The 27,083-nt window shown below is 47.3% G+C and overlaps 1 protein-coding gene across 17 annotated transcripts in view; it reads left to right on the forward strand.

The window, feature by feature from the left end:
- Gas7 (growth arrest specific 7) overlaps nucleotides 1-27,083 on the forward strand; it is a 244,088-nt gene that overhangs the window by 141,959 nt on the left and 75,046 nt on the right. For 16 of the 17 annotated variants that reach the window (XM_015992369.3, XM_015992375.3, XM_042282231.2 and 13 more), the window contains exon 2: nucleotides 9,700-9,820. In XM_015992369.3, the coding sequence (XP_015847855.1) occupies nucleotides 9,700-9,820 (121 nt within the window). Of the gene's footprint in view, nucleotides 1-2,927; nucleotides 3,054-9,699; nucleotides 9,821-27,083 lie in introns of those variants that run through there. The other variant, XM_015992371.3, reaches the window with a different exon arrangement.

The raw sequence follows: 27,083 nt of genomic DNA on the forward strand, positions 1-27,083 counted from the left end.
TGTTACTATGATAAAAATGCCATAACCAAAAGCAGCATGGGGAGGAAAGGGTTTATTTCATGTTATCTTTCTGCTTTACGGTCTATCATCAAGAGAAGTCAGAGCAGAACTCAAGGCAGGAACCTGGAGGCAGGACCTGATGCAGAGGTCATGACAGAGTGCTGCTTACTGGCTTGCTCCTCATGGCTTGCTAAGTCTGCTTTTTTATACTACTTAGGATGAACAGCCCAAGGGTGGCCCCACCCACAGTGAGATGGGCCCTCCCACATTCATTGCCAATCAAGAAAATGCCCTGCAGGCCTGCCTATGGACAGTTTCACAGAGGCATTTTCTCCATTGAGAGTCCTCCCCAGATCGCTCTAACTTGGGTCAAGTTGCTATAAAACTGACCAACACGCTGGTCTATGAGCTTTTGGGCAATTCTCCTGTCTCTGCCTCCCATCTCGTCATAGAAATGCTGGGATTATGGATGCATGCCACCACATCCAACTTTTTATGTGGGCTCCTGGGATCAAACTTGGGTTGTCAAACTTTTATGATTAGCACAGTTAGTGATTGAGCCATCTCCCTGGGCCTTTTTATAAGTGTGCCATATGCAGGTGTGCACACCTGTGCAAGCATATGCGAAGGCCAGAGGCTGATATCCATCCAGGTATCCTTATTCTGATGTTTCTCCACCTTGTCTTTAGGTCTTTAGCTCACCGATTGGCCAGGTTGGCTGGCTAGCTAGCCCCTGGGATCTGCCTGTCTCCTCCAAGTGCTGAAATTACAGGTCTGCAACAGCTATTCTTGACTTGGATGTGAGCTCTAGGGAGCTGACCTCGGGTCCTTATGTGTGCACAGCACACACTACACCCACTGAGCCATCTCCCCAGCCCTATTAATACTTTTTTTTTTTTATCAGTTGCTTCAAGTGTTCGACCTAGGTCCCTTTCACTATGACTTCCTCCTTCTTCCCATTAGTTTCTCTTAAACTTTTGACATTGGAGAACATCTTCTAAGTACTCTGTGCCCACGGGTTCCACATACCCAGGTTCCCACACCTGATCGTTAGGAATATTTGGGAGGGAAATGGTGCTTTTACTGAACATGCATACAGTTTATCGCCACCATTCCCTAAGCAGTGTGTGTCACTATACCACATTTCCATTGTTTTCAGTGGCATGTTCTCAAGAAATACTTAGGGCACATTTCGCTGATTGTTTTCTTTGAGACAGGGTCTTGCTCTGTGGTTCTGGATGTCCCAGAACCTCTTTTGTAGTCCAGGCCTGAGACTCCAGCACTACTCTGGCCTCCAACCCCCAAGTGCTAGGATCACAGGCATAAGCCACCATGCCTGGTTCATTAACATATGCAGGGGGATGCATGTAGGTTATGGTGTAAATGCTATGTAAAGTTAGACAAAAAGATCAGGCATCTGGGTTTTTGGGTATCTGTGGGGGTTCTGGAATCATCTCCCTCTGGCTAGTGAAGGATAATTTGCCCTTTGCTATAGGGGAAACAGGAGTGATGTTCTGAGTGAGAGTCCTTATCTGTTGAAGACTATTATTTCTGTCATTTTTCCTCAAAAAAGAAAGCTTGGCTGCTGCATGTAAAATTCTAGCCCATAATATGCTAGAAAGCTCTTTTGTTTTTCTTTGACAAAGAGGTCCCACATATAGCCCAGGCTGGCCTTGAACTCAGGCATCTTCCTGTCTCCCCATCCCAGAGCAATGGGAGTAACAGGTTTGTACCACAACACCCAGCTAAACATCCACTCTGCTTTTGTTTTGTGGTTGTTGTTTTGTTTGTTTGAGACAGGGTCTTGCTGTGTCGCCGAGGGCAGTCCTGAATGTGCAATTCTTCTGCCCCTGCCTTGATGAAATGGCTGCCTCAGATCTGTTTGAAGCTCAGTTCCCAACCTTCATTCATTCATTCATTCATTCGTTCATTCATTCAATGTTCTGGGCACTGTGCTGAGACTAAACTATGAACAAGGGGAGTGTGTCACTGCCTTCCTGAATCACATCTATAGTTTGTTTCTCTGCGTATATAGGGCTGTTATCTCTCTGGCCTCCTTCTCCTGGCCAAGTCTCTGAATTGCTGGCTTTTCAGAAGAACATGAAGTCACTACCAGAGTCCGGCCTACGCCTATGAAAATGACACTTTCAGAATGCACTGTGCATTCTGTCAGATATACCCTCCACCTCCATAGCCCGCTCCTGTGATTTGCAATGTCTGAATAGATAGGACTGGAGAACCAGTGGCTTCACCAGCGAGACAAAGAGAGAATGCCCAGCATTCCTGTAGACCAATCCTTGAAGCATGGAACATCATGGGTAGCTGGCTCTGTGTGGGAGTCCTCCTACCATGAACAGGTGTCCAGCAGAAAAGAAGAGCCCAGTTCGTCTAATTTTGTTTGAGAAAGGGTCTCAGTATGTAGCTCAGGCTGGCCTTGAACTCCTGGCAATCCTCCTGCCTCAGTCTTACAGGTACCGAGATTAAATCCAGGTGTGACCAACACACCTGACCCAGTTGGGGCTGGCTCTTCCTAGTGTTTCTTTGCCACCATGACCCCTGCTGAGCACAGAAATGGCAGTAGAGACCATTGTGTCTAGGATTACTCAGAGTGTGCTCGCGATCAACTAATTGTTAGGGCCCGAATCCTTCAAGCTGCTCCCAGCCATGTCCTGGCTGCTTCTGGATGTCCAGCTGGCTACATGGTTGGGGAAGGAAGAATGTGCTGGCAAGTCCTTTGTGGAGGAGCCTTCAAGCAGTGCCAATCACAGCACTGGGCTCATTAGCAGTCATTGTCATGGCAACGGGTCTGCCAGAAAGTGGCTCGTTAGGCTGACAACTTCAGAGGTGTTATATATAGATCTGGGTGTGGGGGGGAGAGGGGGTGCAGAGCCCTGTGGATATGCCTTTCTTTAGAGCTCCCATTGCTGCTGGGTTTGGGGTGTGAGAAGACGAGAAACGGGGGGACCTTAAAACTCTCTGATCTGCTGCTAAATCGAGTGTCTGGCGGCCACCCGTGAACACCTGCAGGTAGCATTCCCTCACTGCTTCAGGAGGTAAGAGGGAGGTGCTCCCAGAAACATCCCGCAGGTGGAGAAACATCCCGCAGGTGGAGATGATGTCCCGGGATGAACTTGGATGTGAAGAGCGAAGGAGGCCCTGGGGAGCTTCGTAGCAGGGGTCGGAACTTACTGGAGGCTGTAGTCTTTCTTAAAATAGTCTGCTGAAAGGGTTTTGGGTTCAGTGATAGGATCCTTCTCTTTCATAAGTAACCGTACCGCTTAGCACCGCCTTCTTACAAATCCTGTTTATTGAAATGTTAGCTTTCCTCCTGGTTTCTGTTTCAGAGGCAATGGTTTCTCTCAGTTGCTCCCACTGGTGCGGTATCAGAGTAGCTCTGGAGTGTAGTGAGTGGAGGACTCGGGGCGCAAACTGCCTTGATCTGGTGGGGAAAGCCTGGCCCAGGAATGTTCACACACCAGACGGTTTAGCATGTGCTGAGCCGATCACACTTGTTTTTTGGTTTGGGTATTGTGTGCTTTGTTTGGTTTCATTTTGTTTGTTTGTTTGTTTGATGATGGATTTTTAGATGTTTCCTTTGGGGTTTTGTTTACTTTAGACAGAGTCTCACTATGTAGCCTAGCCTGGCCTCAGTCTCACCAGGTAGCCCAGGCTGACACTGAGGTGACCATCCTCCTGTCTCAATCTCCTGAATGCTGTGGTTGCAGGTGTGTACCACTGCGTCTGGATGCGGCACTTCTTTTCAAGTTTTAGGTGATGTCCCTTTACTTGATTGCTTGCTTGCTGTTTTCCAAGGGGAGCCAGACCACGATTAGGAGGAATGTTTTTTTGATTGTGTTTAAAATAAGGAGATGGGGAAGTCAGCCGACAGCCGGGGAATGAACGTGACGCCTGGGTGAGGGTGGTGATATTTTTGCGCATCTCCTGGGAAGGCATATGCTCCTTTTGGGGACTGTGAGACAAGTAAGAGTTTCAGGCCTGAGCTGTCATTTCCCTTGTGGGAGTCACATCTCAGGTGGACAGGTGCTGACATGGAGATGAGTGTGGGTTGCTGGCAGGAGATGGGCTGAAGGTAACGGCATTGGGTAACTGGACAGAATTTTCTAGAAGCAAGCCAATTTTAGTTGGTTGGTTTGATTGACTGACTGAGTGATTTTGTGTGTGTGTGTGCTTGGACTGAACCCAGGGCACACTAAATCTATGCTCTGCCAATGAGCTATACCCTCAGCCCAAAAGCAATAGTTTAAAGTAGTTGGTTTAACCATTTAATATCTGTACGACATTGTGCACATTATTAGACCTCTGACTGTGACATTCCTTACTTGAAAAATAGGAATAAAAGCATCCTTAATACAGATGTTTTGTAAAGATGTATAAAGCACTTGACCCAATGCCTTGCGTACTAAAGATATTTAGGGGTAGGAGTCCTTATAGGTACATAGAAATCAGACCTGTGCTCAGATCTTTCTGGAGACCCATACTAGACTAAGACTCTTTTGGGTTTCTTTTTTTCTGTTTGTTTCAATGCTATGGTGGAGATTGGACCCAGGTTCATAAACGCACTTAAGCAAGCCCTGTACTACTGAGCTACATTCCCAGTCTTTGGTATTTGAAGGCAGAGTCTCACTGTGTATCTCAAACTGGCCTTGAACAGGTGATTCTCCTGCCTCAGATTCCTGAGTACCAAGATTACAAATGTGTGAGCATCTAACTTGGACAAGGATTTTGAGGTGGTCTCCAAACTTCTTGATATTACATATGAAGTAGGGTTGGTACAAGTATTTCTAGCACCCTTATCTACACTGGCCCAAATGAAAACAATGCAGGTGTCCATCAGAGCACCAATGTATAAACAGATATGCCGTGTGTAGTCAGACAGTGTAATATCACACCCAAGAATTAAGAAAAACAATGTGCTGCCTAGTGTGACACCACAAATGATCTTTACCCCTATTTGGAGGAGGCACAAAAGGCCGATACCTTCCCTCATATCCTCAGAGGATGAACTTCTATGTAGACTTAAGCATGTTGTTTCTTGAACAGATGAGGGGAGAGTGGGAAGGACTGAAAGCCAGCTTTGTACTCTGGCCTGGGGATGGCTCCTTCCAGAGGCAAAGGCAGGGTTTTCTAATTCCACCAGAGGCATCCTGTGAGCTACACTCAGAATGCCTTGCCTAGCAGGGACCTTCTCCACCAGCAGCCCGCTCTGCTCCCTCTGATCTTGTCTACTGTGGTACCTCTCTGCTCTTCTTCTTCTTCCCATTGGAAAGAGCCAAGAGAGCTTAGGAGAGGGGCCACAAGAGCCAGGGGAGGAAGGTGTCGCAGTTAGATTTCTATTGCTGTGATGAAACATGAAGAGCAATATTAACTCGGAGGGGAAAAGGGTTTATTTCAGTGTACAACTCTCAGGTCACACTCCATCATAAAGGGAAGTCAGGGCAGGAACCTAGAAGTAGGAACTGATGCAGAGGCCGTGGAGGAGTGCTGATTACTGGCTTGCTCCTCATGGCATGCTCAGACTGCTTGCTTATAAAAACCAGGATAACCAGCCCAGGGGTAGTACAACCCACAGGGAGCTGGGCCCTCCCACATCAATCATAAATCAAGGCAATGCACCACAGACTTTCCCACAGACCAATCTAGTGGGGGGGCATTTTTCTCAGTTGAGGTCCCCTCTCCCAAAGAGCCCTAGCGTGTGTCAAGTGGCATAAAACTAGTTAGCAGGGACAAAAGACTTAACTAGGGAAAGAACTAATTTGAGAAGAAATTCAAGGGTGTCCTTAATTACTAGGTGATCATCCGCATGCTGCCTTTTTGGTGGCTGTGGGCAGCTGCCCCAGAAGGCTACCTGCTCCTGCCCCTCTGAGGCTGTAAGAATGAGGAGCACTGATGCCTTGGGACTCTTAAATGCAGAGTGGCAGGCAATGATGTTAAAATTTTGCCTTTACATTTTTTTTTAAGTTTTATTTTTAGTTTATGCATATGAGTATGCATATGTATGTCTGTGCATCACATGTATGCAATACCCATGGAGCCCAGAAGAGGACATCAGACCCCCTGGAACTGGAGTTATAGGTAGCTTTTGTTTGTTTTGTGAGCCATCTTGTGGGTTCTGAGAACCAAACCTGGGTCCTCTGCAAGAGCAGCAAGTGCTGTTAACTTCTGAGCCATCTCTCCAGCCCTGCAGTATGTTCTTCAAAGACAGTTTTTTATTGTGATAAAAAATATGTAAAGTTGTCCATGCATAACATTTATGCACTCACGGTATGTTGTGTAGCCACGACATCTTCCTAGTTCAGACCATTTTCACACACACACACACACACACACACACACACACACACACACACAGAGAGAGAGAGAGAGAGAGAGAGAGAGAGAGAGAGAGAGAGAGAGAGAGAGAGAGAGAGAGAGAGACCCTGTATCCATCTTATCTTCCTGCCCACAGCCCTCTGAAGTCACTAGCCTATTTTGTAACATTGCCTGCTCTGGACGTAATGGAATGAGGCCACATGTGGTCCTTGTCATCTGACTTCTTTCATGATGTTCTTAAGGCCCAGCCATGATGTAGTGAGAATAAGGACCCTATTCCTTTTCATTTCTGAGTAATTTTCCATCAGGTGGCTATCCCATGTTTCATTCATGTCCTCAAGGATGGTCCTTTGTGTTGTCTCCACGTTTGGTCCTTGTGAATACTTCTGCCCTGAATGTTCATGTACAGCGTGTCGGGATGCTTGTTTTCAGTCCTGAGGGGAGAGGTCTCCCCAGCGGTCTCCAGCATCTTTGGACTCCTGACTTGTGGGTGGGTGGTGAGCTAGCGAGAAGGACTTCTTCCTAAGAAAGAAAAGGGTGAGAAGACTGCAGCTGGCCCCGGAGATGAAGACCAGGCAGTCAGATGGCCAGCATGGAGGGCCACCGTGACTGTGTGTTCACGTGTGTGGAGACCACCCTCAGCACAGCATGGCATCCAGATTAAGAACTAGGCCCAGCCAGTGGGTGCCCTCCCGCCCATTTTGTGCCCTCCCTGCCTCAGTACCGTGGTGTCTCCCCAAAGGTCCCTGTACTCCCTAGATAAGAGAGACCTCAGGACACTGTGCCTTCATAGTCACCCATATCCTCATGTGTAAACTGAGGCTTCCTATGAGCTCACTGGGTTATACAGATAGATGGACCAGAAGCATTCTAAAGAGAAAGGGACTAGGAAACTGAAGAGGGTCAGGCTGCTTCCAGTTCCGTCAAAGCTGGAGCTCTGGGGCATCCGAAGACTCAGTTCACTCACTCTCTGGCCCACAGAACTCCCTGACCAGCCTTCCAACATCAGTCAGCCCCAGAGGGTGTTGGCCTCCCTTTCGAGTGTGTTCTCCCATAGTCTTGGCCCCAGAAGCCTCAGAGAACAACCATTGAGGGTGACATTTCAGAGATGGTGAAGGGGCAGTTGGAGGGGAGATCAGTGTGTCTGCCTGGACTTCATCTCTCAGGGGACAGAGCCTCAGAGAGCTCATCCCTGTTCCCCTTCCAGTGAGATCCCCCCCATCTCTTGGTGGTGGTCCCTCTTCTGGCTTCTGGGTGAGTTACTGTGGATCTCCACAGCCCACAGCTTGCTCCACACCTGGGCCAACACATTAGCACCTTTTTGTCTCATTGCTGTGGAAATAGCCTGACCAAGTCACTTGCCTGAGGTCAAGTGTGGCCGTGTGACTGAGGTAGGGTTGGCTTTGAGCCTGAAGCTGTTCACCCTGAGTCCCAGGGTCCTCTCTGGGCAATGCCCTCCTGTGAGCTTCAGAGCCTTGCTCAACCCACTTCAACCGCTTCCCACGGACCCCTCTGTGGTACTCCTTGATGTTAGGCTCAAGGAAAGATGACCAGCCATCTCATCCTCTGGTTCTAGAGGACTCTCCAGCAAAGCACTCCTCTTCAGCACCCTCCTCCCACTCCCCACCCCGCTACCACATTGTCCCCAAGGTCCTGTGTGTACACAATTCTCTCTCTCTCCCCTCTTCCCTCCTCCATACCTCCCTTGCTTTCTTCTTTTTTCCTTCTTCTCATTCATTAACCCTTGGTTTTCTGAGACAGGGTCTTCCTATATAGTAGCCTAGACTGGCCGCAGACTCATGATTGTCCCCACCTCATCCTCCTGAGTGCTGGAATCACAGGCCCGCATCATCACACCCTGCTCCTCACTCACACTTTGCTCATCATTATACTATTTGTATTGCCTGTATTCTGGCCATCTTCCAGGCCAAGAGAAGTTAGAGTGGTTGGTGTTTGGGGCCAGTCTCTCTTGCTCCCGGGTTCATTGGTGCTTAGCATATAGTCTACAGTGGCGGCGAGGAGGACAGTGTACTACTTTCAGCCTGGCTACTGTGTACCTCGCCATCGCCTGTCTAGAGCACAGTCTTCCATGCAAAATCAAAGCGGTGCTGTGGTTCAGGAGGTGCCTGTGCAGGAGACACAAGCATCTGAGCACAGAGAACAGTTGTGAGAATTCATGACATGCACCAGGGCCACACAGAGGCCTGAGGGAGGCCATGTTTACTCCCAGCAGCACCTGGGATTTGCTCATTCCTCTTATGGTACAAAGGCCACCACAAGAAGCTGAGACAAAGCTCTCTCTGGGCTGGCTGGAGAGGGGCATCAGAGCACACACTTCATTGCTCTGGTTTCAACCATTATCCCGTTTTTTCTAAATATTGGTCATCGAGGACCCAAAGAGCCACTCCTGTGGGTATGGCAGGGAACACCAAGGGCACTGAGGAGCTGGTGGCCCTTTGTATTTCTAAACAGGTTTTTCTGAGAAACTCTTGGCCTTCTGTAGCTGCAATTCTGATTTTTATCAATTTACCTTCTCCAAAAGGCACAGCAATTGTGTGGGCTAATTTGGATCCTCTGTCTTTATTTTTAAATGTTCTTTAGCTGAGAACCTTTATTTTTGTGTTTATTGGAGATTTACACGGGAAAGATAAGTAAGAGAAAAGAAAGATAAAAATTGCCTCTAAGCCCACCACTGAGGGATCACAGACACAGTTACAGTGTGTGCCCGCCTTCCGCCTAATGCTCCGTCTTACATAGTCTTCTGTTTCTTAAGACAAATGTCACTTTGCACAGTCACAAGAATCAAGCTTCCGGTGCCTTGCTTTGTCTTAAAATCCCCGGTTCCCTTTGCCACAGCGACAGGACACTTGGAGAGAGAAACCCCGACCCAGCTCTCACAGACTCTCAACGTTATTATAGAACGGTTTACACCTCGTCCTGCCGCAGCTTGCATTAATTACTTCTGCTAGGTTTGCACAGCAGGCCTGGGGCTGTGTCGGCTGCGGTACTCAGTGGTCCTGCGGAGTGTAGACTGCACAGCCCGCCGTGGGTGTAGACTGCACAGTCCACAGCGGGTATAGATTGCACAGTCCACAGAGGGGCGCGTGAAGTGACGGGGCCCCAGGGAAGCACAGCATCCCGTGATTGAGCTTTTTCTCAGGGTCTGAGAGGGAAGAAGGTCAGCAATTCTGTCAGCTCTGGGTGGGGCCGTGCCTTCTGTGAGGGGCACCTCAGACTGCCTGTCACCTGCCCCGAGAGAGGCCTGCAGGTCAGGCTACCCCAGATGAGAGATCCCAGTGTGATCTTGTGGTTCACGAGGCAGTTGTGAAAATGGCAAGTCTGTCTGATCCTTTCCTTCCTCTCCAACAGAAGCCTGGGATGGTCCCCCCTCCGCCGGGAGAAGAGAGCCAGACGGTCATCCTTCCACCTGGCTGGCACAGCTACTTGTCCCCTCAGGGCCGCCGTTACTATGTCAACACGACTACCAATGGTGAGTCCCACTCCGGAACAGCCTTTTCTAGCCCTCAGATGTCCGCCTCCTCCTAGGGGTGCTTTTCTCCCCCACTCTGCACCCTCTGGTTTGGGGGCCTTTCTTGTTAAATCTGACTCGAGGAAAGGTAGCCTGGCATCTTACCCCTCCGGTTCTAGAACTGTTTACCATATCCCAGGGGGCTACAGCATAGTCCTGCTCATCCCTGGGGCTGGGTGTTGGGGCCTGGATCTGCGTTCTGGAAGCTGCTTCAGGGGACAGCTGTACTTCAAGATTCCCCCCATCCCTGACACCTCACATCCACCTTCATGGAACTCAACCTTAGGATCTAGGACTGAACGGTTCAGAAATGACCTCAGAGGCTAGTTCAACAGGTCAGTGTAATCTATATTGTCTAGGAACTGTTCTAACGGAACTGAAGATTCAGAGGCTGTAAATTCTCTCCCTGATTTTACTGTAACACCCTTTTCTCGACCGAAGTATCTCACTGGCTGTTTTGTGGATTGTCCATTTGGAAATGGTGGGGCTATGTGTGGACCATTCATCCTCTCTCTTAGCACAGAGTCTCTGCCTTCCACCTCTATCTTCTCCATACTCTTTCCTTTCTCCCTGCCCCCTTCTCTCCTCTCTTCTCTTCTCTTCTCTTCTCTTCTCTTCTCTTCTCTTCTCTTCTCTTCTCTTCTCTTCTCTTCTCTTCTCTTCTCTCCTCGTTCTTTTGAAACAGGGTCTCATTCGGTAGGCTAGGCTGGCTTGGAATTCACCATGTAGCCCAGGCTGCTCTTGAACGCATGCTAGTTCTCCTCTGACAACCTCCCAGGTGCTAGGATTAGAAGGCTATATTCAGCCACCCGGCTACTCCCCACATACCTCGGAGCTGAATGGGACTGGAGCTCCATGCTCCAAAGAGTTACATTTTCCTGGACCTCCCAAATGACTCCAGGATGCCAAATGTGGAGATGGTTCTACAATGCTGTGCTGTACAGCTAGTCTTGGCACACGTTAAGCAGGACACTGTTCGGGTTGAGGGCAGAAGTATAAGGCAAGCCAGCTGAGAAGTCTTGAACTCCTATATCCCCAAGGACTGTACCTCAAGAACACCAACAGAACCAAGAGATGCAACAGAAGGGAAATTAGACTTGGTGGGCATTGCAGACACGTGTGCCAAGGCAGAATGTGGCCGTCTACCTGTTGGTTCCAATATTGGCATCGCTTCTGTCTTCTGTGCCCATCTGACTCCATTGCTCTATCTTGTCACCTGGGACAGGGAGGTTATTAACACGATTAATGATTTTGAGCTGCACTAAGAGGAGGGGTCCCAGTGAGGGGACAGCCAGCATTCTGGATGCCGGTCAGCTTTACTCTCTCATTAGGTAATTGTTATATGCATTGTTTTTCTGTTCAATTCAACACACATTTATTAAGCCTCAAATATGTACCATGAAGAATGGCCTTGCCCCTAAATTGCTTATCTAGAGGGGGACACAGAGAAGCTGACAGCTGCTACTTTGGATAGTTGGCTTGTGCATACCACAAGCACCCTAACCTGCAGACTCAGCAGGGTGTTCCCCTTGAAGATAGGTGGCCAGGGTTTCTAGGAAAAGGGAAGTGGGGCTGTTTTTAACTGTTCTAATCTCACACTTCCTCAAAACAAACCCTTGAGCAGCTTTGCCCTGCTCAGGGAGCCTGGATGTTTCAGAGGTGCATGCAGGTTGCTTGAATGCGCTTCCTCCTGGGGAGCGGCTGCTTCAGTGCGGTTCCCCAGGGGAGTGGGTGTCTGCACACAGATCTCCATCTGTGCAGTGCAGAGTTTGGACGGGATGAGCTCAAGAGCAAGAATTTAGGTGGATTTGTTCTTGTCTCAAATTAGCCAGTCTGTTGCAAAAAGGAATAGAGAACATGCCTTTCTAGAGTCTCTCTCTCTCTCTCTCTCTCTCTCTCTCTCTCTCTCTCTCTCTCTCTCTCTCTCTCTCTCTGTGTGTGTGTGTGTCACACACACACACACACACACACACACACACACACACACACACCCCTCAGCAAAAGAATAGTATATTCTCAGGGTTAAAAAGCCAATAAATAAAAATGGGATTCAAATCAACATTGAAAATCCTCAGTCGCATTTCCCAGAGCTATTTATCAGATATATCCTTTGAGGCATTTGTATTCTCTATCTTCTAAGCATAGGCATGCTGATGTTTTAAAAATAAATTACAAATGTTATCCATCCTATCCTTTAAATCATGACAACGATTTATTGTGGACATTGTTCTATATTTTGAATATTTCCATCTAACTCATTCCTTTTAATCGCTGTGTATTAGGAATGTGCCGCCATTAGTTTAAGTACTACTCTACTTAGGAATGGAAATGTAGCGATATTTTATATCAACAGTGTCTGGAAGCTCTCTTCTGGGGTTCTGACTTTTCATACACCAGTAGGTCGGAGCTTCCTTGGGGTTGTGGGATGCTGAGTGCTCCTCAGATTGACAAGCTGATTCTCTAACAGACCAGGCAGTAAATAGTTTAGATTTGGAGGGTCATGGTCTCTGTCACAGCTACTTAACTTTATCACTGTAGCATGAATAGTAATGTAGACAGTATGTAAACTAGTGAGCACAGCTACAGTCTAATAAAACTTTGTGTATAGCAAAAAGGGAGAGGACATTTAGGTTTGGACACTGGAATATGAATTGCAGGTAATTTACATTTTGAAATCACATTGTTTTTATTTTTGAACATTCAAAACTACAGAATTTTGGTTCATAAGTTCACCAGCCTTGTGGTAATAGGGTGGGCTGATTTGCTAGGTTGTCTGGTGGGTCCAGTAGGAATGGTCCCTCCCCCTTTCTCTCTTACTTAGTAATCCTAACTCCTTGGTCTTGCATTCTGGATGCTGGTCAGCTTTGCTCACTCATTAGGTAATTGCTGTATGCATTGTTTTTCTGTTCAATTCAACATATATTTATTGAGCCTCAAATATGTACCATGAAGAATGGCCTTGCCCCTAAATTGCTTATCTGCTCATAGTGGGAACAGATCTTAAAGCTTTGTGTGCATGTGTGGGAGTACTGGAGGGATGTCTGTGAATGTTGCTGGGGAATGAACCCCATGTTCTAGGCAAATACTGTATCAGTGTGCTATACCGGTAGCCCTGGAAGCAGATTTTAAGTGAATACTTGCTTGATTACCCATGAGAAGGGCTGTGAAGAGGTCTGAGGTATTTGAAGATAGTGTCACAGAGAGCCTGTGGGGCCCAGGATGTCCCTGGAGGTAGAAAGGGCCAGGAAGAGGCAGAATGGGAAATGCCTTTCCCAGCAGTCCTGAGAGTCCTTAAGGATTACTACAGGGTCAAGAGAAGAGGCAAGCAGCTTTGTCTTTCCTTCCCAGTATTGGTCTGATTGGGGTTTCCTCTCATCCCTGCCTGTTTGGGGGCCACCTGCCTGTCTATAGCAGAAGCGATCCTTGTTTGCATCCTTGCCTCTGTCTCACATCCTGACTTCTGGGGCCTCTGAGTTGGTACCCTCACTGCTGGACTCCCCTTTCTGTCCCAACTTTCATGCTTCATGCCAACCCCTCCATCTGTCCAGGTGGCAGGTCATGGACACATCGGGTCCACTACCCGCTGCTGAGAGCCACTGAGTACACTCTTTGCATCTTCGAAGAGGATAATTTTCAAATGCAGATGCCCCTCAAGGTGACATTCAAGATCCATAATTAAAAAACAAAATGAAATGAACCCCACAGATGCCCCTGTCCTTTATAGAAGAAGGTGTAGTGTTTGACAGAACCTCTGCCCACCTTTCCGCGGACTTGAAGTCATTTCTAGTTATATATAAGACCAATTCAACGTCAATGCTATGTAAATAGTTGTTTCTCTGTATTGTTCAGGGAACAGTGACAAGAAAAAATGCCTGTGTACATTCAGAGAATATGCAGCTGTCTCCCCTCTGAGTATCTCAGCCCTTTGTGACTGGTAGAAGCCACCTGTGCAGAACCCAAGGATCCTGAGAGTCGCCTAGATTTCCCCCTGCCCCTTAGTCCCTAATCTGTCTTCCCCCAGAGGGCGCCTGGGCATAATAACTATTCTGTGCAAAGCCTCATTTACATTGGTGTCCCCTGATAATCTGCTTGCTTTCACATCCATTTAGGATTTCATGGATGAAGGTCTGCGCCCTGCTTGCCACCGGGTCAGGCCGTGGGTATACAAAACCAAATGAGACCCAGGCTCTGCTCTCGGAGACTGTAGCTCCAAAGGGGTCAGAGAGACAGGCAAACACCTACAAGCATTACAGGCACTTGCATGTGGGGAGTGCAAGGACTCTAAGGAGGGGCCCATGACAGAGGCATCTGACCAAGGCTGTAGCCCAAGCAGAGAGCGAGGCAGCAGGAGGAAGGCAGGTGGACAGGGTCGGCAGTGGCAGGAACACAGAGGTGAGGGAAAGCCAGGGTGTAACATGACTCTTCACCCAGTGGGCAGTGGCAAGCCGTGGAAAGTTTCCAAACAGTGGCAGGACCGCATCGCAACCTGACAGCAAGACTTCTCATGCAGTAGTGAAGGATTTGGGAGCAGGGAGCACGGAGTAGACAAGCCTAAATGAAAAATGAAATAATGAGGTCAGCACAGTCTACGGAGGTGGCCTGAAAGGGAGGTGGGGGCTGAACTCTGTCAGACAGGATGCGGCAGGCCAGTGGCAGGGAGCTTGCCTGCTTCCTGGCTTTCTGCCTTGTGCGGCAATCATAAGGTGAGAGTGGGAGACACCCAGAAGCCAGCCAGAAGGAAGGAGGTGAATCGGTGCTGCGTGGTTGGTTCCTTGCTGCTGCGTCCTCACAAAGAGATGGCCAGCACATAGATCTGTGGCTCAAAGGTGCATACGTGCCACCGGTGATAGAAGTGCAGAGAGAACCATGTGGGTGCATGGCCCAGCTTGCAGAGAGCAGAGTGGCTTCCGCCCCTACTAGCCACCACTGTGCAGTGACCAACACGCACAGCTGAGTGGGGCGGTCTAGAATGTGCATTTCTTTAGAACAGAGGTTCAGACACATCACTCCGTGCAAGCCTGCAGAAGAAAGCTCTGAATACAGAGTTAAGGAGGGCACCTCAGAGACAGAGAGAAACTGGCAGAGATAGGAGGAATGAATCCGTGCACGGTAGTGTTGTAACACGCAAGGAAGCAAAGATCGTGAAGTGAGGGGAAGCCAGGCACAGACAGAAATACAGATCATGTTTACAATAGGTGGACCATGTCAATCCCTGGGGAGACGCAGATTATTTAGTGAATGGTGATAGTGAATGAGCCAGATGCCCAGCAGGAAGTTTCAATGGGTAAGTTATGGTAGTCCTCTTGCTGGTTTTAAATAGACTCCCCAGTCACTGCAGCAGGGCATGTGTAAGTCGTGAACTCCAGAAGTCCCATCCCCTTCCTTTCCCCACAGTTCTGCCTCTCCAGGGCATTTCATCATGCAGAGTGGCCCTGAGTGCAGCCCAGGGAGGTCAGGGACTTCAGTGGCAGGAAAATGGTCCTCTTGCATCATCTAGGAACATGGTCTGTGCTCCCCCATAGTGGAGTGGAACTAAAACTGGGCAGGGCATATATTGTGATTTATGGCTGGTGAGCTGTTGTCAAAAGCCTACTCTCTTCATTCAGGGGCCCGAGTTAGTGTTAAGGTTCTATGTTAGACCAATTTAATGAAAGGGCAAAAGGTAGGTGGCTTGAAAACAATGGAAATTCTGAAGGCTGGGGAGTACAAGTGCCTGCAGATCAAGGGTCCAGTGGCAGCCTGCCCTCTGGTTGCTAGAGATGGACTCTCTCGATGCACTCACAGAGAAGAAAGGGTGAGCAAGCTCCCACGGGCCTCTTTTATAAGAACATGGATCCCAAGTGAGTGGGGGCTCTCATGATCTCACCGCCCCTCAAATTTCTACCTCTTAGCACCATCACCTTGGAGACTGCGGTTCCATGTCTAGGCTGCAAGTAACAGAGCCTCTTGAACATCAGCTAACTGTTCTAAGAGACCTGGCCCTTCGGCATTGGGTCCCTTTATTATTAGAAGCTACATCACTTAGCTGGCCTTTTTGATATTGTTTGATATGTATGTTACCATTCGAGGAACAGGGAGAGATTTGAAACTAGCATGGAAAGCCAGGATGGGTTCTGTGTAATGTATGAGTCACTGTTTTACAGCATATTTTACTAATCTTTGTATGCATTAAACCAGGTCATTCCATTTATTTTATCTATGTCTTTCATCCCCAAAGAAAGAGAATAATTTGAGGTAATGTCTTAGGCCTATTTTTCTAGAAAGCAGAGCCTGAGGAAAGGATTAAGCGCTAAGACCTTATTAGGAGATAGTGAGCCCAGAGCAGCGAGGGATGAGCCAGAGAGTAAGAGGAACGCCAGGGAAGATGTCACACCATACAGTTCAGTGTCTGGCAGTGAAATGCAGATTGGGCAGCAGCCATTGAGATGGTCTGTTGACTTCTTTTGCAAGGTTGTCTTTGGAAATCTCCCATTTCCCATTGGCCAGAGTCCATCCCCTCACCCACCCAATACTCCACCCCTGCTTGGAGAACTATTAGACCACCTGACTCCAAACAGTCTATCAGAAAGCCTGACTCCGCCCCTTCCACACTGATACTTCTATTTCCAAGATGAAGTCCTAGATGAACAGGAGTCCCGTTGATAGAAATGTGAGCAGGACTCTAACATCAATGTCTCTATGTAGAGACAACCTTAAAATGGAGTGCCATGGTGCATCCTGCATCCTTGTCACTCACAGGGAGGGAGGGTTCAGTGGCTGATGACTTTACTCACTACCCCTGACAGGGAAGATCTTCCAGGTCATCTGACATAACCCTTGAACCAAATTCACTTCACATTTTATCGGAACACAGCCATGTATGTCCCTGTGCTCCCTGTATGACCAGCAAAGCCCAAACTCTTCACTGCAGAAAAGATGATCCCTGGCCTAACAGAGTCCATCAACTTTACATATCCAGAAATGGGGCCCTCCATGTACTAGGAGCCTCTGCCCAAAGTCACCAGGCCCTGTAGTCAGGTCATAACTGAACGCCTAGGCTTCAGCGCTCACAAGTGGGGGGCATGGGTGGGAGTGAGCAAATTCGGTATGAGGATAAGTGAGTTCACAGGTTCTTAGATGAAGACGGTCAACGGAAATGACATAGGACCTCTACCTGTCCTATGAAGGAAGCATCAAGTAAAACCCAGGCAAGCTGGAACTTGTTTCTATCCTCTTTTTGACAAAGAATTGGTGTCTCTAAATGTTTTATTTTGTTTGTGAGTGAGACTTGGCATGGATATAAGCCAGGGTTTGAGCTTTTGTGTTCGTTTGCCAGATAGTCAGTAGTTTTCTTGATTTCTTATTTTAATTTTCTTTTAAGTGAGTGGAGTCTCATTCAACTTTATTACACTAAGAACTAATGAGTTTCTAGGTAGGATTTCCACAAAACTAGTCATTGTGAAAACCGTTCTTTTGAGCTTCACTTTGTTCAAAGTAATTGGATGCTTTCCCAACTCTAGATAGGATGGCCCTGACAGCTCCCTCTCAATGAAAGCTGCCCAGAGAAGCATCTGTACCCCAAACCACCAGTCTTTTTTCTGTCCATCTGCATTACACAAAGTGAGACTAGAGCCATGTTTTCATTTGGCACATTCAGTTGATTAAATTGTGCATTGTGCTCTTGTGTGCAGGAGCATGTGCAAACACACACACACACACACACACACACACACACACACACACACACGGATAGCCCTTGTTTTGGCTTCATTATTTTCTTAATTGAAAATATATTCTTCTCTCATACAACACATCCCAACCATAGTTTCCCCTCCCTCCAGCCCCCCCCCAGCTGCCCCCTCATCTCTCCTTTCTCCCCCAATCCACTCCCCCTATTTTTTTAATGGCTTCATGGTGGAAAGCTGTTGGACTAGAAAGCATACTATTAATCTGCCTCACTGTGGCCTTTGTTTTCTCTTCCCCAGCGTCCATTTTAATTTGTATTGTTTAGGTAACACTGAAGTACATAGTACACCCCTCATTTTCCACCAGATTGTTAAAACCAAATAATCTCTTGTTTATGGTAGGGACTGAGTGAATGCAAAGCCATTCAAAATGCCAATATGCTGACGTCGGAAGACAAAGGGGCAGACTGTTCTTCGCTCTATCCTAAGTCAAGTTATTTTGAATTACTTAGTAAAGAATGTGATGCTGTACCCCATTGGTTGTCAGCTGGAGCTAGCAATCAACAGCGAATGGCCCAGATACCGCAGCATCCGAGAGAAATGTGGGGGTGCTAATCCCGTGTTCCCCTTCTTGTTTTGTGCCCAAGAAAACTGAAAGCCCGTGTGCACACGGAAACCTGGGCGCTCACACACATAGCAGCACCATCCCCAAGGCCAGAGCTCCATGCCCATCAACCAACAAATGGGTGAACAAAATGGGGTGTGGGCACACAATAGAACTCAGCTACCCAAGAGAAGGGAACAGAGCCGATGCCCACTTCCACAAGGATGATCCTTGAAAACATCCGCACCAAGTCAAGAAAGACACAGAGAGCTACATGCTTTGGGATTCAATTTATATGAAATGACTAAAACAGGCAAATTCATAGAAACCGAAAGTGGATGAGTGGTTGCCAGGGGTTACAGGATGGGTGAGTAGTGGCTGCCAGTGAGCAGGGGGTGAAGGGGATAGATATGTACTATCATTAGGTAATGGTGAGGGCTGCACATTCCACAGACAGACCAAAGCCACTGCGCTATACGCTCTTACAGGGTAAGTTCTATAATATAGTGAATTACATTGCAATAAAGAATTGTCGTTTAAAAGCAGGCCTGGGTGAGGATGCTGGAGGCTCAGTGGCTTTCTTGGTTGCCTTTAGAAGCATTTCCTTAGAGGCTCTGTTTAGGGATTCTTCAGGCATAACTTCTAAATTTTGATTCATGTCAAAAACATCCTGGAGTGCTATTTGCTCAAAACTATCAAGGCAGAGGGCCTGCCACACACTTGCCAAATCACAATCGGCTATCAGGGAAAAGTAAAATATTTTACTTCATATTCTTAAACGCTTTCTAAGAGTCACCACCTAGTATGTTTTTTTAAGTGCAAGGAGACTTAGTAACAACAACATTGGTAAAGACATTGTTGTGTTGGCTTTCTGTCACTGTGATGAGGTACCTGAGGTAGTCAACTGATAAAGAAGAAGAGTTAATTTAGACCCGGAGCATTTTCGTGGTGGGGGGGCATGTGGCATAAGAGACACACTCACCTCGTGGTGGCCAGGAAACAAGAGGAGGGAGAAAGGGGCTGGATCCCAAATGTCCCCTACCCGACGAGGGGACACTGTACTCCCTGTGATGTACCATTGTTCCTCCAGACATTTGTTTGAGACAGAGTCTCACTGTGTGGCTCTGGCTGTCCTGGAACTCACTGTGTAGACCAGACTGACTTCAGACTGTCTGCTTGCTTGCCTCTGCCTCTTGAGTGCTGGGTTTAAACCCCATCTGGCTAGGCCCCAACTCCCGAAGACTCCACCAGGGGCTGGTAGCAAGTACCTCAAGGTGTGGACCAGGCCTTCTCAGGTGATCTTTGGTGGTGCGTGGGGCGGGGGGGGGGGGGGGCGGGGGACGTCATCTCCAAACTGGAGCAGTAGCAAGGAATGGAATATAAAGTGGAGGAGTAAACTTAAATCTATCTGACTTTCATTTTCAGAAACACAGTGAGAAAGAGGCAGTGTTTGCCATCATTCCGAGGTTAAAGGTCAGATATCCATAAACCACCACAGTTAAAGCAGAAACTCCCAAAGAGCTGCTTGAAGACAAATAACTCAGTTTTATAGTGACAAGATCGAGAATGAGTAGGAACTTGCCAGGAAAGGCCCTTCACCTGCCTGCTGTTTATGGTCGTGAGGTGGCTGGGGGAGCTGACTCGAGTGTATTTCCAGCCTTTCTTCTTGTCTGTGTAAGGAGAAGTAATAACAGCTTCTATCATCTCAAAGCCCTTGAGTCCATAGCTCAAAAATCATTTGGAGCTCAGCATTTCTGGGAAGGAACATGGGGCTTGTGCTGTTCTCACGTGTGCCTGATGCATGGACAAGGACTTCAAGGTACATAGAGTCTGCTGTGGTCAAGGCTCTTTTTTTCATTTTTCTCTCTTTGGGAGTGTTTTGTTTGTTTGTTTGTTTGTTTGTTTGTTTTTATTTTTTAGCAGGGCCTCTACTTTGGTTAGAAAGTAAGTACCAGCAAATGGTCACTGTACCTCCCCATTGGTCATACTGCAGAGCCCAGTGGTCTGTCAAAGTCTGGAGTGAGCAGTCAGAGAGCCTAGCAAAGCTCATCAATATGATGTAGCAGGATCCCTCCTAATCATTACTATGACCAGCATGCATTCATTAAAGACAAGGAATGTTCAGGATGAGGGTGTGCCCATAACAAATGATGTTTGCTTGGGTTAAACCTCTTTAAAAAGTGTTGATCTAGCATTCCTGCTACAAGGCATACAGCCAAGGGGAATGGAGTTGGTATATTAGAGACACTGTATTTACTGAAGCATTATTCACAACAACAATGGCATGGAATCCACTGAAGTACCCATGGGTGCATGAATGGATAAAATGAATATGGCGCATAGCTACAATGGAATACTCTTTGGCCATAAAGAAGATGGGTATCTGTGAACATAGCAACATGAATGAAACCACAGCACCTCGTGTTATGCAGAAATAAGTCAGGCACACACACACACACACACACAAATGGATACACACATTCTTATACACATTTAGGATCTGCAGATTTGGTTTCATGGATGGAAGGAGTATAATAGTAGTCTCCAAGTCTAGAAAGACGGAGGGAGGAAGGTGTGCCAAGCCTCAGGTACATAGGAGAAATAAGTTCTAGAGTGGAAATGGTTTGCAACACCATCTCATACATTTTATAACAAACAGGAAGGAGTGAGAGCATTATTAACCCAGAGAAATGATAAACACCAAAGAGAAGGGAATGCTAAGCACCCTGACTTGATCATCCTGTACCATATACATGATTTCAGTCACCAGATTGTCCCTTGAAGATATATACCATTATTCTGGGGCAAAAACTGAGAAAGTTCCTAAGGAAATGGCATTGCCCAGTCACAGTGGAGTAAGGAACAGAGGAGGTGATAGTCAGGGGTCAGCACTTCTGAAATCCTTTAGGATTGTTCAACCTAGACAAGACAGTCAGTAGATGTTCATCCTGGGTGGTCTTTAGACCAAATGCTGCCCAAAGAAGCACTGAGTGCAGTGTGTGAGAATGTTCAATTCTGGCAACTCAAGAGGGCATTTGTAAACAAATGCATCCCTTCTTCTCTCAAAAATCCATGATGTGTGGATCTGCCCAAACAGAGATAGGTGGGGTTCAACATGTTCCTCAGGGCATTTCTCTGCCCAGCTGGCCTTCATGTGTGTGTTTTCCATGTCTATTTCTGTGTCTGCTCAAGTTTGGGCCAGGTGTTCAGACAGAGCCTCGTGGTTTTATATCAAGTTTTAAAGATCACAGGCCAACAAGATGGCTTAGCAGGAAAGGCACTTGCTGCCAAGTCTGGTGACCTGAGTTTGATTCTTGGGACCTACATGATGGAAGAAGAGATTCAACTCCCATACGCAGGCACACACAGATACACAGATACAGAGAGAGAGAGAGAGAGAGAGAGAGAGAGAGAGAGAGAAAGTAAAAAATGTGTAAAACAGAGTCAGAAGCAGCAATGTACATAAAGTCAGGATAATATTTTACCATGCACTTGAAAATAGGAGGCAATGAGGGAGGACCAAGAAAGAGAAGAAGAAAACTGTGTGATAGAAATGGAACCTTCGTTGCGAAGGGACCTTCCAACTCATCTCTGCTCTGCCCTTCACCCGCTGCTTTCTCATACACTGGCTTGTTCGCATAGATGGAACATTGTCGCTCTGGGACTGTGGGACTGACGAGCAAGTGGAAGCCTGTGTCTGTAAGAAGACAGACACCAAGGACAGCAGAGAGAGGTGGTTTGAAGCAAGGTAGATGTTTCCAAGGTGAGGTGTCATGGAATCAGTGAAATACCAGCGCACTCAGGCATAATCTGCAGGTTCTGTGCTGATATGTGAGTGGGCAAGGACCACGTGACTTGGTTATCAAGCAACAAGTGTTTGCTCAATGCCTTCTCTGTGGCCAGCTCTAATTAGCCACTTGATGGCGTCTTGCCGGGGTGGAGTGGGCGAATGCCATGCAAATGGCTACGCAGAAGACATCCTGAAATCCATATGAGTTGTTCAAGGGAATTTTCCCGGTGGCTTGGCTGTGGTTTTCTTTCCTGCCTGAGTATACTTCTGAAGGTCCCTTCAAGCTTAAAAAAAAAAAAAAACAATCCTGTGAAACCAAGGAATGTCAATCTTAAAGTGTTTATCACCCACAACTGCTGGTGAGTGTGCCTCTATAAGTAAAGCTGGCACAATTTCCCCTCCATGGGATCCTTATTGTTGGAGGCAGATCTCAAGAGTGGGGTAACGGCTTTTTGTTCCTTCAATCTGAGTTGGATTCCAAAGTAGAATGCTCTTCCAAGAGGTGTGGGAGGAAGAAAACCGGGTGAGAAGTTAGTCATGCAAGAAGGCTCGTGTTTATTGTGTGCCCACTCCCTGTGAGCAGTGGGCTGAGCCACGCAGAGGGCCCCCGAGACCCTCAGGGGCTCCTCATCTTTGACTAGATAATGATGGACATCTTGCACGGTGGCCGTGCCTGAAGCTCCTACCCTTTTGCCCTCTTCCCATCTGCATGCTCAGCGCTTACTGCTCCCAGAAGACAGAGCTCCTGTAATGAGGAGGAGAGCTGCATGGACTGTAAGCTAAATGTGTTGGGAGTGGAGTTTGGCCCCTTCGGAAACTGGCTCAACTTTAGCCGTTTAGTACTTGGACTGGGGGAGCCTTGGGGAGGTCCTGGTGACTGGCCACGCACACCTCAGGCAGCTTTGACCTGTGCGTTTGTGGACCTGGCTGGTTTCTCTTTTACCCTTGGATAATCTTCACTGTTGGGTTCCTTCTTCTTTTCCTGGGTCTCTCAGGCCAACTGGACAGTTTCGGGTGTCCTTTGTTTGCTGTTGATTGGTTGCTTGGTTGGCTGCATCTTTTTAGCCTTTCGGTTTCTGTTACAAAAGCTTCATTTTCTTATACAGCCCCATGAGTCCAACACTTTCACATGAGTGCTCGGCTCCTTGACAGGGAAAGCATGTCTGCTCTCACACACACTCACAGCCTACATGGAACAGTCCAGGACCCCTCGGGGCGTGTGTGTGTGTGTGTGTGTGTGTGTGTGTGTGTGTGTGTGTGTGTGTAGGGAGTATCGGGGTGTGTGAGGGGATGAAGGGTGTACATACTCATGCACCACCATGCACACACATATGGAGGTCAGCTCTCTTCTTCTCTCCTGCGGGTTCTGGGGATCAAAATCAGATCAGCGTGGCAACCAGCTCCCTGACCTGCAGAGCCATTTTGCTGGCCCTCGGCCTTCATGGTGGAAAGGTCTGGTTTTGGCGGTGGTCATATAACAGGGAAGCCTGTGGTGGTATGGCAAGCACAGGACCATCTGCAGTGGCTCTGGACAAGATGCCACTTGTCTATCTTTGTCACCAGCGTCACCTGCAAGAAGAGGTGGACACGGATTGAGTGGCGGGGCCATCAGGTTAGGAGGACTTGCTGGAATGTTTTGATGCTGTCCTTGCCTTGTTACTTTTGAGTGGCCCCTGGGTCACACCTGCACACAGGTAGCACATGCTGCGGCTGGAGCTCCGCAGAACAGTGCTCTTCCCTACCAGTGGCATGGAACTGCCTGAGAATTGCTTAGATTCTCAGAAAGCAGATTCTCAGGCTCCAAAGGTCACACCTAAGAATCACAAGTGGGGGACCAGGCCTGATGCGAGGCCATGTGACTGGAGTTTCGGGCGATCCTGGGGTGCTCTGGGCTTTGAGAAGCTCTGCTGGGAGCTCCTGTTCTAGGATCCCCATGCACAGCATGGGGACTGGTGGGCAGGCTTCTCTGGTCTCTTTGCCAAGAGTTGCATCTATTTCGGCTATTTCCTGAGGTCTCTTCCTTCCTTCAACTCTGAAGTTTCCTATTCCATCAGCATTCTGTCTTTTCTGTCCTCGGGTTCCTTTTGTCAACATTCGAAAACAGTGTGAGGAGAGGGTTTTGGCTGGGAATTTCTGTAAGCGTTTGAAGCACTGGTTAGGATTAGGAAGGGTCCTCTGCTCCCAAGGGAGCAGGGAGACCTCTGCGTCTTGGTTGGAACAGCCTTCCTCGGGACCAGTGTGTTTGCGAGCACCTGCTCAGCCGCGCCTAGGAGAGACTATTAGTGATTTCTGTTTCCTAACCTAATTTTAGTTCTCTCCAACCATCTCCTCTTTCCTGTGAACAGCAACACTCTCAGCACTTCGGAGCATTATTTATAAACATAACATCACACCTTTTATGGAAGTCCTCTACACGAGGATTAGCAAGGCAGAGTGGCTAAAGTTAATAAACGCTGTGTTTCTCAGAAAACAAACAGCGCGATAAGGTGCTCTGTAAGTAGACGATACCACTTTATGAGAGGAAGGCTTTCAGAGCCGCTGAGCCCTGTGATTTTCTGTAGAGAAGTCATGGACATCCTCCCTGAGGCAGGGTCATGAGAGACTATTCCAAGAGCCAGTCTGATGCCCCTGGGTGGGTTGACTGTTCAGAGGGTAGTGTAGCTTGTGTTTAGACTGGTTTTGTCTTGTTAGAGGACTTGAAAGCTACTATGGCGGCTTTTGGGAACTATAGTTAGCAGCTGTGAGGGTCTCTGATGGAAGTACTGGAAAATCAGCCCGTGTGCCTAGGGCCTGGGGGTGCCTTGCCCCCTCCATTTCTCTCTGAACTTGCCTTTCATTCTTCAGTAACCATTTAGAAAGGACCAATAGTAGCAGGTCATTTCAGGTTCCATTCTGTAAGGCTCTTGGCTGATCCCAGTAGTCACAACCAAAATCTATGAGTCTTTGCTCAGATTCTATCTGTCCATCCATCCACCTATCTATCTATCTATCTATCTATCTATCTATCTATCTATCTATCTATCTATCTATCTATCTATTTATCTATCTATTATCTACCCACCTATCCATTACCTATCTACCCACCTATCTATTATCTACCATCTATTTTTTATCTATCTATCTATCTATCTATCTATCTATCTATCTATCTATCTATCTTCATCCATCCTCCTATCTACTATTTATCTATCTATTATCTACCCACCTATTACCTATCTATCTACCCACCTATCTATTATCTACCATCTACCATCTATTATCTATCTATCTATCTATCTATCTATCTATCTATCTATCTATCACCTATCTTTCTATCGACCTACCTATTATCTATCTACCTACCTCCCTACCTTTTATCTATCTCTCTATCTACCTATTTTCGACACAGGATCTGGCTGTGTAGCCCACATTGGGTTTATACTTAGGACCCACCTGTATCAGCCTCTGAATTCTGGTACTGCAGGCATGAGGCATCATGGGAGTCCTTAGAGAAAGGTCTCCATCACACATAGCAAATGGTTTTAACATTTATAATGCTCTATGATTCTGATGAGGATTTTTTTTTCTTTTTCTATTTCACATGTATGTGTGTACAGTGGGCACATGCCTATGTGTTTGCATGTGTTTGAACACATGCATGTAAAGGTGAGCATAAATGTGTTTGCATGTGCATGTGGAGGCCCTAGGCTGTCATCAGGGATATTCCTCGATTGTTCTTTCACTTTGTTCTTTGAGGCAGGGTCTCCCAAACAAACCCAGAGCTTGGGCCTGGGGTCTCCTGGCTCCACCTTCTGAACTTGGACTATAGGCAAGCTGCCATGCCTGCCTGGCATTTATGTGAGTCCTGGGGATCCAAACTCTGGTCTTCTTGCTTTTGTGGCAAGCGCCTTAAGCACTGAGCCCTTTCCACTGCCCTGATTGAAATAGTTTAACTTCATTTTTATATATAGATTAGCCAACTTTTTATGCTTTCTTCTCCTAGATGCTATTGTCTAAAAGGCACTTACCCACAAAATGCAGTGATTTCTTCTGTGCCTTATGACCTCTGAAATGCCTTCCATCTCTTATGCATCGCTCCCTCCACCCTTAAAAGTTTCAATCCTTATGGAAATTAATTTCAAAAGATGTATGAGAAATCGCTTTCTATTTCCTATTGTTCAAACACCATTTGCCAATTAGCTCTCCCCACTGACCCAGGAAGCACCTGACTCTGATGAACTGGTTCTGTCTGCACGGGTCTGTGGTCCTTTCCACTGCCTGCCTCCTTTATTCCTATGCTAATACAATGCGGATTTTCCACCTGTTCACTTAAAGAAAGCACTTTACAGCTACGCCTGAGCATATCAGAAATCCTAGAATCACTACCCATGAACATTAGGGAAGTTGTCATACAAAATGAGGGTTGCTTAGGCAGACGCACCATGATGTTATGACCCGTGGTGGGATTGCTAATATATGGATTGTACACACAGTGTGGATCCACTGGACACAGGAGTGATTCATCCCTGTGAGATGGCATCCTGCTGCTTAACACAATGTGTAGTTTTAAACCTATGGCTTATTTATTTCTGGAGTTTTCTGTTTAACATTTTTGGAGCATGGTTGGCCTTAGGTACATGAAGCCATAGTGAGTAAAGCCATATACAAAGGGCATGGGGGGGGGCTGTTGTTTGTCCTGGGGTATACTCTGAAAATAATCTTTTATTTGGGTTCCAGCACATACCTTTGCTCATGCCTTCTTGTGATGGTGGCGACTTTTGTACTCACAGAGATGTACTTTCCACATCAGTACTGCAGACCAACCTCACTCTTTCTCCCAGCAAGGAATGCCGTTCTATCAGGAAATAACTGCTCCCTCGGGGGTGGAGACTTGGGGTGCTTCTCAGAGTTCTTCTGCTCTAGCAAACAAACAAACAAACAAACAAAAACTAAAGAAAAAAAAAAACAAGATCAAAGCACCCCAGGTACTTGGTGGCACACCTAGAGCCTGGAAGTGCTGTTTGATCAAAAGGAATTTTGACAGGCACCTCCAACTGTCTTTCCAGGAGAGTCAGCCCCCCTCCCCACCCCCACTTCTCCAGAACTGCATTAAGAGTGGTCACTTTAGAGGGATCTTATTTATCCTATGATTAAAAATGTGATGTTTGTTAGTCTAGTTTAGGTTTC

This window comes from Peromyscus maniculatus, chromosome 8, assembly GCF_049852395.1.
Source record: "Peromyscus maniculatus bairdii isolate BWxNUB_F1_BW_parent chromosome 8, HU_Pman_BW_mat_3.1, whole genome shotgun sequence".
Classification (NCBI taxonomy): Eukaryota; Metazoa; Chordata; class Mammalia; order Rodentia; family Cricetidae; genus Peromyscus; species Peromyscus maniculatus.